Below are 13,981 nucleotides of genomic sequence, written 5' to 3' on the forward strand. Positions count from 1 at the left end.
TTAAGTAGCTACAATGACAGTAACTCTTATGTAGTTAAGAGTTTTCTTAAGAGTCTCTTTGGTATTTTATTGATTTAATTCTTACTAGAGTAACTTGAGATAATAATTCCCCAGAAGAGGCTTAGGTAAGGTGATCTAATGTTTTACTGTGCAAACTAGAACACTCTTGAAGTGAAGGGAGTACTTATCAGGGAAACAGGATTATACCTGGACAGTCCCAGGCAAATGTAGATGTGTGGTCACCTACCTATTCGCCACTTGCACATCCCATCAGTACCCACTCCTTGATAAAAAAGAAACTATACACAGTCTGAATTCTCAAAATGTACAGTTCTATGGAATAATTTTGTGCTTTACTATAGAATTAATTTGAGTTGTCAGGTGACATTGGGTTGTTTTTTTTTTTTTAAGATTTTATTTATTCATGAGAGATACAGAGAGAATGAGAGGCAGAGACACAAGCAGAGGGAGAAACAGGCTCCATGCAGGGAGCCCGACATGGGACTCGAACCTGGGTCCCCAGGATCATGCCCTGGGCTGAAGGTGGCATTAAACCACTGAGCCACCTGGCTGCCCTGTCAGGTGACATTGTAAAAAGAATAGATAATATATGTATTTTGATGCTGTGGTTACTAGATGGGAAGGAGGGAGTGACAAAAAGAAGCAAGTTAAGCAGGTACCCTGACATCAGTTAATCAAGTCCTGCCAGTTCTATCTTTTTTTAAAAAAATATATTTGACATATAGCATGATGTAATTATCTGTCAATTCTATCTTAAATCTCCAGTAAGAAACTTACTGAAAATCAGTAAATAAATTGCAGACATAATTCATCTATAACAGCATTTCAGTTAAGGTTCTTGATGGAGTTCCTCCGTACTCTCCAACCTCTTATTCACTCCTTAAACTGGTACGATCTGATTAACTCCTCTGCTACCTTGAAACTGCCCTCATCAAGGTCTTCAATGATTTAATTGCTGATCAAATAGATACTTTTCACTCCTTTCGGTGACATTTGGGTAGCATTTGACATTGTTGTCCTCTCCCTGCTTCTGAAAACCCTTTCTTAGCTTCCATACATTTCTCTATCCTGGCTTTCCCCTTACATATTTGTTCTTAAATTCTTTTGTAAGTCTTCTTTATCAACCTGTTCCTTTTATGTTGGTTTTCCCCAGAGGTTGGGCTGTGTATGTATGTGTGTTGTAGCCTAAATCCTAAGCCTTGGCCCACGTTATATCAATATCCAACAATTTGTTAGATACCTACTTGAATGAACCTAGCTTCCTAGGGGCTTTATACATTTTCTTTTTTTTCTGGAATGCTTTCCCTCCCTTCATCTCTCCTTTCCTCTGTCCTTCCTTTCCACCCTACTTCCCGATTATCTTTTATTCATTCTTCAAGGCTTTGTTCCAGTGTCACCTCTTCTGAAAAGCCTTCCCTGATTGTTCCCCAACCCAGTTTGAGTTAGGTTTTCCTATTCACTTTAATACCCCCTGTATCATTATCATTTATCATTGAATGTTATAAAAGTCTGTTTATAGAGAGTTAACTTCCCTACCAGATTGTTAAGATGTTCAGATGGCTTCAATAAAAATACTAGACATATTTGATGAATACTTAGAGATTTAAAATAATGCCTGTGATTCAAGAAGCTTATTGACATTTCATATTTCATTTTAGATTTTTTTAGTTTCTATGGATATTTAACTTTTTGAAAATGCTGACTTTTCTATTTTCTTTTTTTTTTTTTTTAATTTTTATTTATTTATGACAGTCACAGAGAGAGAGAGAGAGGCAGAGACACAGGCAGAGGGAGAAGCAGGCTCCATGCACCGGGAGCCGGATGTGGGATTCGATCCCGAGTCTCCAGGATCGCGCCCTGGGCCAAAGGCAGGCGCCAAACCGCTGCGCCACCCAGGGATCCCGAAAATGCTGACTTTTAAAATGACAGATATTTTAAAATAAATATAAGGACAGAAATACAAATTTCATTTTTACTGATTTGGTGCCACATTTTCAGTGCTATTTTGAAATTTATTTGAAAATTAATCAAAAAATTATATTACATGAAATTATTACCCATGATGCTAAAAATTCTTTTTCTTACTGGCAGAGTTACTAGAATTAAAGCAAGATATTTAACAATTCTAGAGCAATATCTTCTTTGCCAAAAATATATTTCCATATATCAAAACTCTTTATTTCCATGGTCCCTGTATTCAGTCTGTTTAACCTCAAAATTATCAAAGGGAAGATATTTACAGTAATTCAGTCTACTCAGCACAATATGTTGAATTTTGAAAAGGTACACTCCTTTCTCCAGAAATTTGAAATTTCTTCAAAGGTAAATTTAGTAAGTACATGAACTTGTAACTAGTTCTCCAGCAATACAAATAAGAGTTTCATTAAAGAACTTACCAACTAATTTTCTCAAGTTTTTTCATAACAATAGTGAAAGCTCAGTGCGTGCCAGGTAAAGTACTAAGACTTTCACCTCTTGATATTCATAACAATGTTGTGAAATGATTATTATCACTCCTGTTGGGCAGATGAAGAAAGTTAGGTAGCTTGCCCAAGGTCACACAGCTAGAAAATGACAGAGCCAAACCTATCTGAAACCAAAATCTGATTCTTAACCACAGTGCTGTGTTACCTACTATCTTAATAAAACTGACATATTAGTAAAAACAAAGTACTAAGAAATGTTAGTTTTTATACTGTATAGGTAACATTCATTAAGTGCATATATATGCTGACATTGCCCTAAGCACTACACATGTATTGGCTCAAATAATTTTTTTTTAAGATCTTATTTATTTATTCATGAGAGACACAGAGAGAGGCAGAGACATAGGCAGAGGGAGAAGCAGGCTCCTCGCAGGGAGTCTGATGTGGGACTCGATTCCCTGACTGGGATCACTCCCTGAGCCAAAGGCAGACGCTCAACCACTGAGCAGCCCAGGCATCCCTGGCTCAAATAATTCTTATAACAACTCTCTGAAGTTATCTTCATTTGATAGATAAGAAATTAAAGATTGTGATTCCCACGCCCGCCCCCCCCTCCACCCCCCCCCCCCCCCCCCCCCCCCCCGCCCCGCCAGCTACTCAAATACCAGATAAGTAAAACATGGTTTGGAAACTCCTTGGTGATGAAACTCAGTTTGGAAACTCTGTATTAACTCATCTTTGTATCCATATTGCCTAGCACAGTTTTTGTCACAGGGAAGGATTCAACGACTGTTAGTTAATAAGCAATAATCTATAAGTAGATTATTAAAGAGGCTTGGAACACCCATTTTCATGTCTTAATTCCCAAAGCAAAGCATGAAGATTTCTAGAACTTTGACTTTGTCAATATTTTAACATGTTTAGAGAATAATGTTTTGAAATTCAATACCATGTCTTTGGAATTTAGGAAGGGTTTTGGTTTCTTCTTTTTTTTCAGAGAAGATACAGATCCAACTTTCACTGAAGTGTACAAAACTAAACAAGTTAATTACAGATGATTACCAAATAATATACATCCATAAAGGTCTAAAAGTATGGGTGTGGGGCGCCTGGGGTGGCTCATCTAGTTAAGCGAACAGCTCTTGATTTCAGCTCAGGTCATGATCTCAGGATTGTGCAATAAAGCCCTGTGTGGGACTCTGCTCAAAGCAGAGTCTGCTTGAGATTTTCCTTCCTCCTGTTCTGAATGAATGAATAAAATATTTTTTAAAAAGTTTGGGTGCATGTGTGTGAGAGAGAGAGATGGTTTCAGAGAGAAACAGAGAGGCAGGCAGACAGACATGGGCTGTTAGGGGGATGTTTCTAATTAAAAAAAAAAAAAAAAGAGAAGAAATTCTGGAAGACTTCCCAAAATCAGTTACACGAGAGCTGAGTTTTGAAGGTCTACAGAAGTTGGTTTCCTAAAGAAAAGGTGGAAGCCAGGGAATTGGGAGGTTGGGAAGGCATTGCTGGTGGAAGGGGGCAGTAGAGAAACCAGCACAAAGGCTTGGAGGCAAAGAATTTGACTCATTTTGGAAACTTCAAACAGTTCTGTGTGGTTGGAAGTTAGAATTGGGGGAAGGGTACATGCAGAGAGAGAAGTTGAGCCAGGAGAGACAGTGGCCAATTTATGAGCTAGTTTTTCATAATAAGCAGTTTGGATTTTATTCTGAAGACAGTATGGTAGAGATAACCAGAGGTGGCCAGAGGACCAGAAATAAGATACTGTTACTACTTTGAGAGAGAAACACACATGAGCACAGATAACAGTTCAACTGCTGAAGTGATACCTTCTGTTACAGTGTAGAACCTGTATCTCTTAAAACATTTTACTTTCCTGTTGCAATTCTAGCAGAATTCTAGAAGGTTCCAGTTTTCCAGTCACTGTAAAGAATAGAAGCCAATTAAAATAAAAGTTTCTATTGGTCTCTGGAAAATATTGTTAATATTGTAAGCCATCCCTGAGAGTTAGCTTCTGTCCATGAGACGGATACTTGACTTGATATCTGAAAAGACACTTTCATCCTTTTGCTTTCAAACCACTACACATTTATCTTAAATTGAATTTTTACTGCTTTTTTGAAAATTAATTAAATTTTATGACATGAAGTGATTTTATATTTTAATAGATCAAAGGAACTAAAAGGTAATATGGGTAGAAAATAAAAACCAGAGTGCCTAAAATAAGAGATATTTTTAAGCTAGAACTTTAATATTGTGTATCATTATACATAATTACTCTTATTTCTCATCTCCTGCAAGAAAATGTACCTAAATATTTCCATTTTAAACTACTTAAAAATATCTTTAGAAAAGATAAGGCTGTGGTTTTCTTTAAGTTGTTCTACCATTTAACTTATATACGTTTAATCTCACTTCCTAAATTTAATGGTTCTTATTTTTCCAAATTCCTGTATAGGAATACCATATATATATTTTTTAATCTGTCAATTTATTCCATAGTCTCTTTTGTAAGCTAAAATTTTGTTTTCTGAAAGTATTTCATTTTCTGAATTTAATCATTTGGTTTTTTCCTCAACATTCATCATGATATATAAACCCTCTTTCAGTGTCTATGTTAAATGGAAGAATTAGTAATAGGTTTTTGGTTTTTTTTTTAAGATTTTACTTATTCATGAGAGACACAGAGAGAGAGAGAGCCAGAGAACAGGCAGAGGGAGAAGCGGACTCCATGCAGGGAGCCCGACATGGGACTCCATCCTGGGACTCCAGGATCATGCCCTGGGCAAAAGGCAGGCGCTAAACCGCTGAGCCACCCAGGGATCCCAATAATAGGTTTAATGAGAGAATTGCCTTTCAGCTTTTGTGTTTTTGTTCTCTGTAAGCATTTGACTACTGTGCCTAATTAAAAAATATATATATATTTACAGTGCTAATGGATATTTAGCTTATGGAGTAGTATAAGTCTAAATAATTGTATTTACATTATAAGAATTAAAGAATGGCATGCTATTTTTATGATGCTCTTGTTTTATATATGTAATGTGATTTGGGGTTTTTTGGGGATTTATTTTTTAACAAGATTTTTTATGAACCAGAAATTCCCATAATCATTCTAAAAAATGAAGTTTCCCAAGGATTTTTCCTACTGTGTAGTGAATTGGTAACACATTTAATTGTAATGTTAGAAGTTTGAATCTCTTACTATACGTAATAGTGTTATAAAACTTTTATGTTAGAATTATTATTTTTTATTTTTTTATTTTTTAAGATTTTATTTATTGACTCATAGAGACAGAGAGAGAGAGGCAGAGACGCAGGCAGAGGGAGAAGCAGGCTCCTTGCAGAGAGCCTGACGTGGAACTCGATCCAGGGTCTCCAGGATCACGCCCTGGGCTGCAGGCGGCACTAAACCGCTGCGCCACCGGGGCTACCCTGTTTTTTATTTCTTTAAAAAGAAATGTTACATGGTCTGAAAAATATAAGTTTTAAACTTTACTTTTCTTGGATAACAATTCTTAAAGCATTTTTATACTTTTTTTCTGCAGATTGATCAGACAGCTGATGCAAGTTTTTTGGGCTGGGTTATTGCTTCATTTAGTCTTGGCCAAATGGTAGCTTCACCTGTATTTGGTTTGTGGTCTAATTATAGACCAAGAAAAGAACCTCTTATCATCTCTCTCTCCATTTCGGTCGCCGCTAACTGCCTCTACGCCTATGTCCACGTTCCAGCCTCTCATAACAAATACTACATGTTGGTTGCTCGTGGATTGGTGGGATTTGGAGCAGGTAATATGTATGTATGTATATGTTTAGCTGTGTCCAATTCACATTCACCCTGACATTTATGGCCCTCTCTCACCTGATGTCACCACTTCTCAATCTCATATCTTTACATATAGATCTCATTGCAAATAGACAAATACCTTTACTATTATTTTGGCTTTGCTTGCTCATGATGTTTCCATTACCTATAGTTTCTTTATTCTGTTCCCATCATTCTTTATCCTTCAAGATTCAGCTCAAATTCTACATCTTCCATAAAGCTTTCTTAGGTAACACAGACCCTTCCTTTTTCTAGCATGTCTGTGACACCTGCTTATATACTGTTTTGTACTGTCTTCATCCTTTATTACCAGCCATACAGTAAACTTTTTATAGAGATAATTTATGACTTCCTAAAATATTCTGTAACCCCCTGCAGAGTCTCCTGAACATAGTAAGAACTCAATACATCTTTTTAAAATCAAATTGATAGTGGATTTCTTTTTCTGTTTCTTATATTTTCGGTCCTAATCATGCAGAGTTTGTAACATCCTTGTTTTAAAAGCAGTTGTGGCAATTAGTATTATGCTGTTCACTCAGTGCTTTCTCCATATTTAACGAAGAAAAAAAGTAACATTTCTATAATGCCATATTTTCATTCATTCAGATCTTTGTGTTTTCATGTTACTAAAAGCAATATTTTCCATTAATTGATACATTTGCTCAGTGTACATGCTTTGTATGATCATAAAAAGGAAGTAGTGATATTTGTTCTGTATAAAGCCAAATTGAATTTTATATGAAGAATAATTTCTTTTACTTGGAATTACTGTATCTTTTTTTAGGAAATGTAGCAGTGATTCGATCATATATTGCTGGTGCTACTTCCCTTCAGGAAAGAACAAGTTCAATGGCAAATACTAGTGCATGTCAAGCATTAGGTTTTATTCTAGGTCCAGGTAGGTATTTTTCACATGTCATTACTTGGGAATTACATGGGAAAACTTTTGAGGTTTAAATGGAATCTAAGTGTAAAACCTCATAGTTGAAAAGAAACTGGTATTTTTTGATCCAACAGGAGGCTAGGCTTTTTATATGTGTTAACAAATGTCCTCTAAAGTAAATGATATGTTTCATTTTACAGATTAAGACACTAAGGCATAGAGAATCTAAGTAAATTATTTAAGGTCAGCCAGATAGCAAATGGGAAATATGAGGTTCAAACCTAACTCTGACCCCTATGTTCTGTGAAATAATCATTTAGCTAGACATCTCCATAATACTTTGCTTTTTTCCCCATTTATTAGAAACAAAATTCTTTTGACTGAAGGATTTGAGGAAACTTATAGGAGGTTCTTTACTCTTTTGCTCTTTGCCCATACCTTTCAGACTTTTCTAAGGTTGAAGAAAATGAAAGAATTTTTAAAGATTTATTTACTTATTTATTTGAGAAAGGGGGAGCACAAATGAGAGAAGAGACAGAGGGAGAGGGAGAACCAGACTCCCCACTGAGCACAGAGCCTGACTCAAGGCTCCATCCCAGGACCCTAGGATCATGATCTGAGCCAAAGGCAGATGCTTAACTGACTGAACCACCCAGGTGCCCCCAAAATGAAGGATTTTTAAAAGGCTATTTAAAGACTATTCTTCGGGGATTCCTGGGTGGCTCAGCAGTTTGGCGCCTGCCTTTAGCCCAGGGCTTGATCCTGGAGTCCCAGGGTTGGGTCCTGCCTTGGGCTCCCTGCATGGAGCCTGCTTCTCCCTCTGCCTGTGTCTCTGCCTCTCTCTCTCTGTGTCTTTCATGAATAAATAAATAAAATCTTAAAAAAATAATAAAAAATAAAAAAATAAAGCCTGTTCTTCCAAATCTTCATTTGAACTCTGAGTGTAAAACAATATTAATGAGATTTAATACTTCCCCAAGACAAGTAGATTTCTGCAGATTCATAGATTAGTAATTTTTATGCTTAGAAAAACATTGAAAAACCATGTAATTGGCTGATGCTATGAATATTGCGGTTTCGAATATCATCACTTTGAATCCAGCTCAGTTTACTTCATCATTAATATCCCACCCTTACACCCTGTTTCCATTACTTCCTTTTAGGTAGCCAAGGAAAAGCTCTATAAAAGAGAGTCTAATTTATCCTTCATCAAAATCTAAAGTTTCAGTTTAGTATTCTGGAGTGAAATATAAGCACACATGTAGAATAATTGTATCTATGACTGTATTATAAAATACATGAGGACAGGGCAGTCCGGGTGGCTGTGCCTGTTTAGTGACTCCTTCAGTCCAAGGCATGATCCTGGGATGAGGTCCCGCATCGGGCTCCCTGCCTGGAGCCTGCTTCTCCCTCTGCCTGTGTCTCTGCCTCTCTCTCATGAATAAATAAATAGTCTTTAAAAAAAAAAAAATATATATATATATATATATGAGGACATAGTCTGGGTCTTTTTCATTTATCCCTCTACCCTCAGTATCTAGCACAGTACTTGGTATAGACTTAGGTTCTCAGTAAATATTTTGACCACATAAGTATTTTAAAGATTAAATAATGATAAAGTACATGAGGTAAAAGCATGTAATAAATCTCATATAGCATTTTATTTTACTTTTTTTTTTTTTTTTTAAGATTTTATTTATTTATTAATGAGAGACACAAAGAGAGGAAAAAGGGGCCGAGACACAGGCAGAGGGAGAAGCAGGCTCCATGCAGGGAGCCTGATGCGGGACTCGATCCTGGAACTCAATCCGGGGACTCCAAGATCATGCCCTGGGCCGAAGGCAGGGGCTAAACCGCTGAGCCACAAAGGGATCCCGTCATATTGCATTTTAGAGCCAAGAAAACTGACGTTTAGAGACAGTATCAGCTAGTATAAAGGCAGACAGGACATTAGGAAAAAAAAAAAAAAGACCACTAAAATTTATATCGCCTTGTTCATTGATTTGTCACATTTTCAACCTAAGAATACAGGAAATAATCAAAAAAGGAAAAGAGAGGAAAAAATTATTTTAAAGGTTATCTTATTTAAATATTTTATATTATATATAGATGAGTAAATGTAGGCCTGAAGAGGATTATATGACCTTTCCTGTAATAACCACATTAACAGCACTAGCATTTGTTGAATGCTTACTATGTGCTAGATACTATCCTAAGTGTTTTATGTATAGTATATTACTTCATTCTTACCTTAAGGTTACATGTAAATTATGAGAACAGCCAGTTGTAGAATCTAAATCAGGAAAGCAAACTAGTACTCTTCCAATCTGAGTTTTGCCGTAGAGCCAAAATTTTAAAAATATATAGAATTTAAATACTATATGCACAGTAAAGAAATATTGACTTAAAACATGACATTCTATTTCTTAAAATGAAGTTGTGATTTATTTATGAAAGAAATTGGATAATTTAGATTTCCTGTGGAGATATTTTTTAAAAAGAAAGATACTGACAAGTTACTTTAGATATAATACTTTGTGAATGCATGTACATCAGTATTTCCCAACCTTTTTCTCATTGTTGTCCCTCTATTGAGCCATTTTAGGCATTTTTTTTTTTCCCTAGTACCACAGGTCAATTGTATATCTTTTATGTACTGTTATGAATGTCTATACTTTATACAGAAAAAGTAATATTTTGTCCCCTTCCCCGAACTTTCTTGCCTCTATTGAGATGCATGATATAGATAAATGATCCCATAATGTTGCTTCCAATCTCATGGTAAATGTCTTTCAGAGTTTTTTTAGCTTCTGCTTCCTACTTACTAATTCATCTGTATACATTTTATTTTATTAAGTTTTTCAGACTTGTTTTGCACTCATTGGAGAAAAGGGCGTGACATGGGATACCATTAAACTACAGATAAACATGTATACAGCACCAGTTTTACTTGGCGCATTCCTGGGAGTTTTAAATATTATTCTGATCCTTATTCTATTAAGGTAATTAGGTATAAGTGATAAACTACCTTTTTAGATTGTGAAATTAAATAAGCATTATCATTAATGGAAGATAATTATCCCTATAAAGCCTTTATTTGGCTTTTGATGTCCATAGTTGTGTTCATGTTTTTTCGATCAGCTAATAAATATAGTACTCATAACTGCTTGATATAGTTACTTGATATAGTACTACTTGATATATTAACTATAGATTTCTAAGTAGGGAATAGCATGAAAGCAGCATTTAAGTAGATTAAGGATTGGTATCAACCTTAAATACAAAAGTTACTTATAGTATATCTCTCTTATCTTTTATATATTAGAAGAGATTTTTATAAAACTACAGACGTTTTATTACTTTATATTTCTTTGGACTACTTTATCCAAGGACCCAAAAACATTTATAAAAAATGTTTAAAATCACTGGAAAACTTCAATATTTATTAAAGTAGATCATGTATGCTTTTGAATGAATATTATTTTTCATTTATATGATAATATAGTAAGAATTGTAACTTGTATCTTTTAAATTTTGTTGGTTATATTTCATCGGTAATAATTTTCATTACTCAGAAGTCAGTTAAAAAAAAAAAGAAGTCAGTAAAAAGAACTGTATCAGAATGTGCAAAAATAGAAGGCTACCAATAAATTATAATCATTTATTATACTAAGTTTTTATTGGATACAATACTTATGTTTTTCTTTTTAAGAGAACATCATGTGGATGACTCAGGACGACAGTGTAAAAATGTTAATTTTGAAGAAGGTACTGTTAACCTGTTTGACTAATTACTGTAACATTATCAAAATGTATCTGATGATTCTGTTTGCTATTTACTTGGATTTTGCTTCTGGGGATAGTACAGTGGGTGACTGGGGAGGATCTTCAAATTAGAAAGTTACTTAAATTGATTATTTTTTTAAAAAAAGCATGCCCAGATCAGTTATTTGGTGTTCATGATTGGTAAGGTTAAAACCATGGCTAAAAATCACTTCATCTTGTTTGTAAAGAGCCAATATCCTAAAATCCTCCAGTTCTTTGGAATGATTTCAGTAACTTTCCTACCAAATGTATCTTTCTATCTCAAGCATTTACTTCTTTTTTTTTTTTTTTAAGATTTTATTTATTTATTCATGAGAGACACAGGGAGAGAGAAAGGCAGAGACACAGGCAGAGGGAGAAGCAGGCTTTCTGCAGGGAGCCCGACATCTCCAGGATCGATCCCCGGTCTCCAGGATCAGGCCCTGGGCTGAAGGCGGCGCTAAACCACTGAGCCACCTGGGCTGCCCATCTCAAGCATTTCTTTACTTCATCATGGGAATGGATTTGTCTTTTGTATTTGTATTTTAATTTTTTTTTTTTTTTTTGGATACTCTACAAAGGTACACTTTCATCCCTTAGATCTTTCTCTGGTTCAGAAGTAGGGACCCAATCTGGTCAGTAGGTATATTTTAGTAAATAAACCATTATTTCAGTACTAATTATGTCCTCCTTGGGGAGTGTCCCCCTCTGTGCAAAAGATTGCAACTCAGTTCTTGCCTTTAAGGAGTTTGTGAAGTTGTGAAAAAGACATAGTGTTATTTTACCAAGTACTTTAATAGCCATTTTATTTTAATTTTCACAATAAAACTAGTGGAAGATAAAATTAAAAGTAGTAAGGTGGAGAGCAGAGTGGTGAGGAACGTTAGTAAGTTTTTGAAAAAAGAAGTATGACAATAGATTCCATGTGAGACTAATCCAGATGTGTGAAGGTCTGAACTAGGAGAGCAACTTAAGAACAGAGAAGGGATAGATGTGAGTTTTTGAAGAAAAAAAAAAATCAAGATTCTTGATAGTTTGGATAGGGAATATTAAGGAATAGGGGGAGTTGTTGAAGAGGTCTATCGGGTTTTGAGTCTAGATAAATGAGAGAATGGGAGAGAACAAGAATTTAGGAAGGGACATTGGCTGAACATAGAAAATGATTTCTAAGCTAAATCTACTGCTACACCAGAACAACTAAAAAATGCTGGAGTCATTTGTAATTTTGGCAACAGAGATCAAAGCTAGAGATACAAATTTTAGAGTAAGCCAGTGAAAAACACTACAATAAAGAGAATGAGAGAAAAATGGAAAGGAAGGGGTAGATGAATCAAGTGTGGCAACATACTGTTGAATATAGGGGCTGAATATATTTCAAAATAAAGGAAAGGAAGGAAGGAAAGAATGGTGAGGAAATACCAGCAGGGAGTATAAGCTGTTTTGCTTAAAATGTGAGAAATAGGATGCTATTTAAAAGACCTATCAGGTTAAAGGAATGAACAAGTAGAAGAGGGTGAGTATAAGATGCTGAGAAAAGGAAGAAACATCAAAAGCAAAATCTTTCAGAAGTTGGAAGGGGATAACAATATCGATCAGTGCTTCGCGGACTTTTAACATGCTTAGAAAGCACTTGGAAACCTTGTTAAAATGCCACTTCTGAATCAGTGGGCCTGGAGAGAGGTCTAACTAGGGTTGCCAGATAAAACACAGGACAGCCAATTGAATTTGAATAATTTTTTAGTATAAATATGTCCCATCCAGTTAAATTTAGGTTTCTGAAAAGCAATGAGTAATCTTTTAGTATAAATATGCCTCAAATATTTCATCAAACATTACTTTTCTTCATCAAACATTCCTATATTTAAATTTCAAATATTGCACGGAAAATACTTAAAGTTGTTATTTATCACAAATTCAAACTTAACTGGATATCGTGTATTTTTATGTACTAAATCTGGCAAACCTAGTGAGATTCTGAGCATCTACATTATAATAAAGCTATCATGGGAGCTGATGCTGCTGGTCTATGAACCATACTGGGGAGCAGAGTTCTTGAACCACACTGTCCAATATGGTAACCACCGGCTATATTTGGCTATTTAAATTTAAATTAAATGACATTTAAGAAATCCCTCAATCACAGTAGCAACATTTCAAGTGTTTAATTATGGATATATGGCTAGTGGCTGTCTTAGGCAACATGGTGAAACAACATTTCTATCATGTGAGAGTTCTATCACACATCACTGCCCTAAAGCACAAATGAGAGTTTAGAAAGACCGATTTATTTTCTTTATTAAGAATTCTATGGGAAAAAAAAAAAAAGAATTCTATGGGGATCCCTGGGTGGCTCAGCAGTTTAGCGCCTGCCTTCGGCCTGGGGTATGATCCTGGGGTCCCGGGATCAAGTCCCGCATCGGGCTCCCTGCAGGAAGTCTGCTTCTCCCTCTGTTTGTGTCTCTGCCTCTCTTTCTGTGTCTCTCATGAATAAATAAATAAAATCTTAAAAAAAAAAAAAAAAGAATTCTAGGTACTTCAAAATATTCCCAAAAAAAAAAAAACATTTTAAAATTTCAGTGTAAGTATTTAAATAAAATGTGTCCGTTTTTTCCCTATTATTAAACATATTATCATTGGATAGATTAGAATTTCTAGTTATATAGTCTTTGAATCATCAATATATTAATATAGTGTTTTCTTAAAATTCTTAAAATTTGAATAACCAGGCAATCCTCACAGTCTAGGATGCAACATTTCTGAGCTTTCCCACTGAGGCCAACAGTGGGTGGAGGCTGTAGGAAACTAACCACATAGGAAGAAAACTCCAGTTTGAGTTAGAGCAGTGTTGCTTTTTGATTCAAGGAGTAAAGATTAGCTTCTAGATGATAATGGAGAATCAGGAAGGTCTCTCCAAAATAATACAAGGCCCACAAGGACCAGAGTCAAGAATCCTGAGATACAGAGTCAATGTCTATTATGAAAAAAATTATAGAAACTTACTGTGTCTTAGGAAAGTAGCCC

The 13,981-nt window shown here is 35.3% G+C and overlaps 1 protein-coding gene across 15 annotated transcripts in view; it reads left to right on the forward strand.

Moving 5' to 3' along the window:
* MFSD8 (major facilitator superfamily domain containing 8) overlaps nt 1–13,981 on the forward strand; it is a 127,362-nt gene that overhangs the window by 90,390 nt on the left and 22,991 nt on the right. For all 15 annotated transcript variants that reach the window (XM_049097272.1, XM_049097270.1, XM_049097269.1 and 12 more), the window contains 4 exons: nt 5,996–6,236; nt 7,058–7,171; nt 10,014–10,158; nt 10,869–10,924. In XM_049097272.1, coding sequence (XP_048953229.1) covers nt 5,996–6,236; nt 7,058–7,171; nt 10,014–10,158; nt 10,869–10,924 — 556 coding nt within the window. The remainder of the gene's footprint in view (nt 1–5,995; nt 6,237–7,057; nt 7,172–10,013; nt 10,159–10,868; nt 10,925–13,981) is intronic.

Source organism: Canis lupus, chromosome 19 (assembly GCF_003254725.2).
Source record: "Canis lupus dingo isolate Sandy chromosome 19, ASM325472v2, whole genome shotgun sequence".
Classification (NCBI taxonomy): Eukaryota; Metazoa; Chordata; class Mammalia; order Carnivora; family Canidae; genus Canis; species Canis lupus.